This window comes from Octopus bimaculoides, chromosome 14, assembly GCF_001194135.2.
Source record: "Octopus bimaculoides isolate UCB-OBI-ISO-001 chromosome 14, ASM119413v2, whole genome shotgun sequence".
In the NCBI taxonomy this organism is placed as follows: domain Eukaryota; kingdom Metazoa; phylum Mollusca; class Cephalopoda; order Octopoda; family Octopodidae; genus Octopus; species Octopus bimaculoides.
In genome coordinates, this window is record NC_068994.1 from 47,223,574 (window position 1) to 47,224,981 (window position 1,408).

The 1,408-nt window shown below is 32.3% G+C and overlaps 1 protein-coding gene across 1 annotated transcript in view; it reads left to right on the top strand.

Annotated features, from left to right (window-relative positions):
• Positions 1-1,208, top strand: part of LOC106876382 (protein NATD1) — an 8,486-nt gene extending 7,278 nt beyond the window's left edge. The window contains exon 3 of the mRNA XM_014924895.2: positions 1,072-1,208. Coding sequence (XP_014780381.1) covers positions 1,072-1,176 — 105 coding nt within the window. The 3' untranslated portion in view covers positions 1,177-1,208. The remainder of the gene's footprint in view (positions 1-1,071) is intronic.
• The last annotated feature ends 200 nt before the right edge of the window (positions 1,209-1,408 follow it).

The window sequence follows — 1,408 nt, forward strand, 5'->3', positions numbered from 1 at the left end:
ATATATCATATATTATATTTATGCATTATATGTTATATATATATATATATATACTTTATTTAAAAGCAGCAGAAATTTAACAAAAGCTGTTACTCAGAGTTTCACGTTCCCGTTTGTTGGACAGGTTTTGTTAAAATAGAACAGAAATAATGATATAACACTCGAAAGGTGGTGCCATCACGATTTCGCTTTCGCTTGCCCCAACAGATCTTCGCATATATATATATAATTACTTTCCATTGATAGGAGTTGAATAGGACAGTGCAAGACTATGTAAACAGTTGTTAACAGTTTTTAGTGTTACCACTGTTTACAACAGTGAGGGATTCCAACATTGTGGTAGCTATTTACAGCCCTCGTTACAGCTAGATGGCTGTTAAAAGTTAAGTATTTCGTTGGAATAAAGATGGGTATTGCTCAGTACTGGAAATGAAATAATTATTGGGAGACAGCTGGATGACACCGATGCCCTCCACTTCATCTCTGCGTACACATACTCTATGATGTGGGTCACTTATCCATTTTCAAAGCAAAGTATGTGTTTGTTTACTGTGGATATTGAATACTTAACCTAGAAACTTTCATTCTATATCACAGATTCAATAAAATGTGGAAATAAATGTCACTTGAAAAATATGGAAGTAACAGCCTAAAACCCATTTCTTGACTGGGACGAAATTTTCCCAACCTTACTCATCCAAAATTCCAGGAAGGAGAATTTAGAGACTCTAAGGGGAAATGTGGAAATTCTAGTGGCAAAATTAGCTTTGGTTTGAATTCTTAATCATTATTTACACTGTTTGAGTTAGTTTTCTTAACGTTGTTTTTGAAGAACATTAGGCATGTTCTGTGTTTGAAACCCATCAAGGGTCTTTCTTTTTGATTTAATAAAATAAAATACCAGTCAAGTTCTTTGGATTGCTGGTGCCTCTCTCAAAATTTCCGACCTTGTACCTATGTCTGAAAATGTACTTATTTAATAAATTTTCTTACTTTGCTTTTTCTTTCAGTTTTCTTTTTTACCTATAAGTTTTTATCTGTTTTTTTTTTGTTTTTTTTAATAATTTTCAGGGTGCCCTGGATTATTTTGTTGACAAGAATATCAAAATGGAACTGAGCTGTACATATCTGGCGAAATTTGTCAAAGATACCAATTATAGGTCTTTGGCAGAATAAATTTCAAATGAACATGGCAGAAAAAAAAAGAAGAAGATTGCAGAAGGAGACGCATTGAAGGCGATTAATTATGTCTAGTTTAATTATATATTTTCATTCAAAAAAAAAAAAATATGTGTGAAACCATTTAGGCTCCACTTTAGGCACATTTTTTTTTGTTTGGCAAACTTAGTTAGGAAATAGAATTTCTTAGGTGAAACGATTTTAAAGACAGATCAGACTAGCTTAAAGG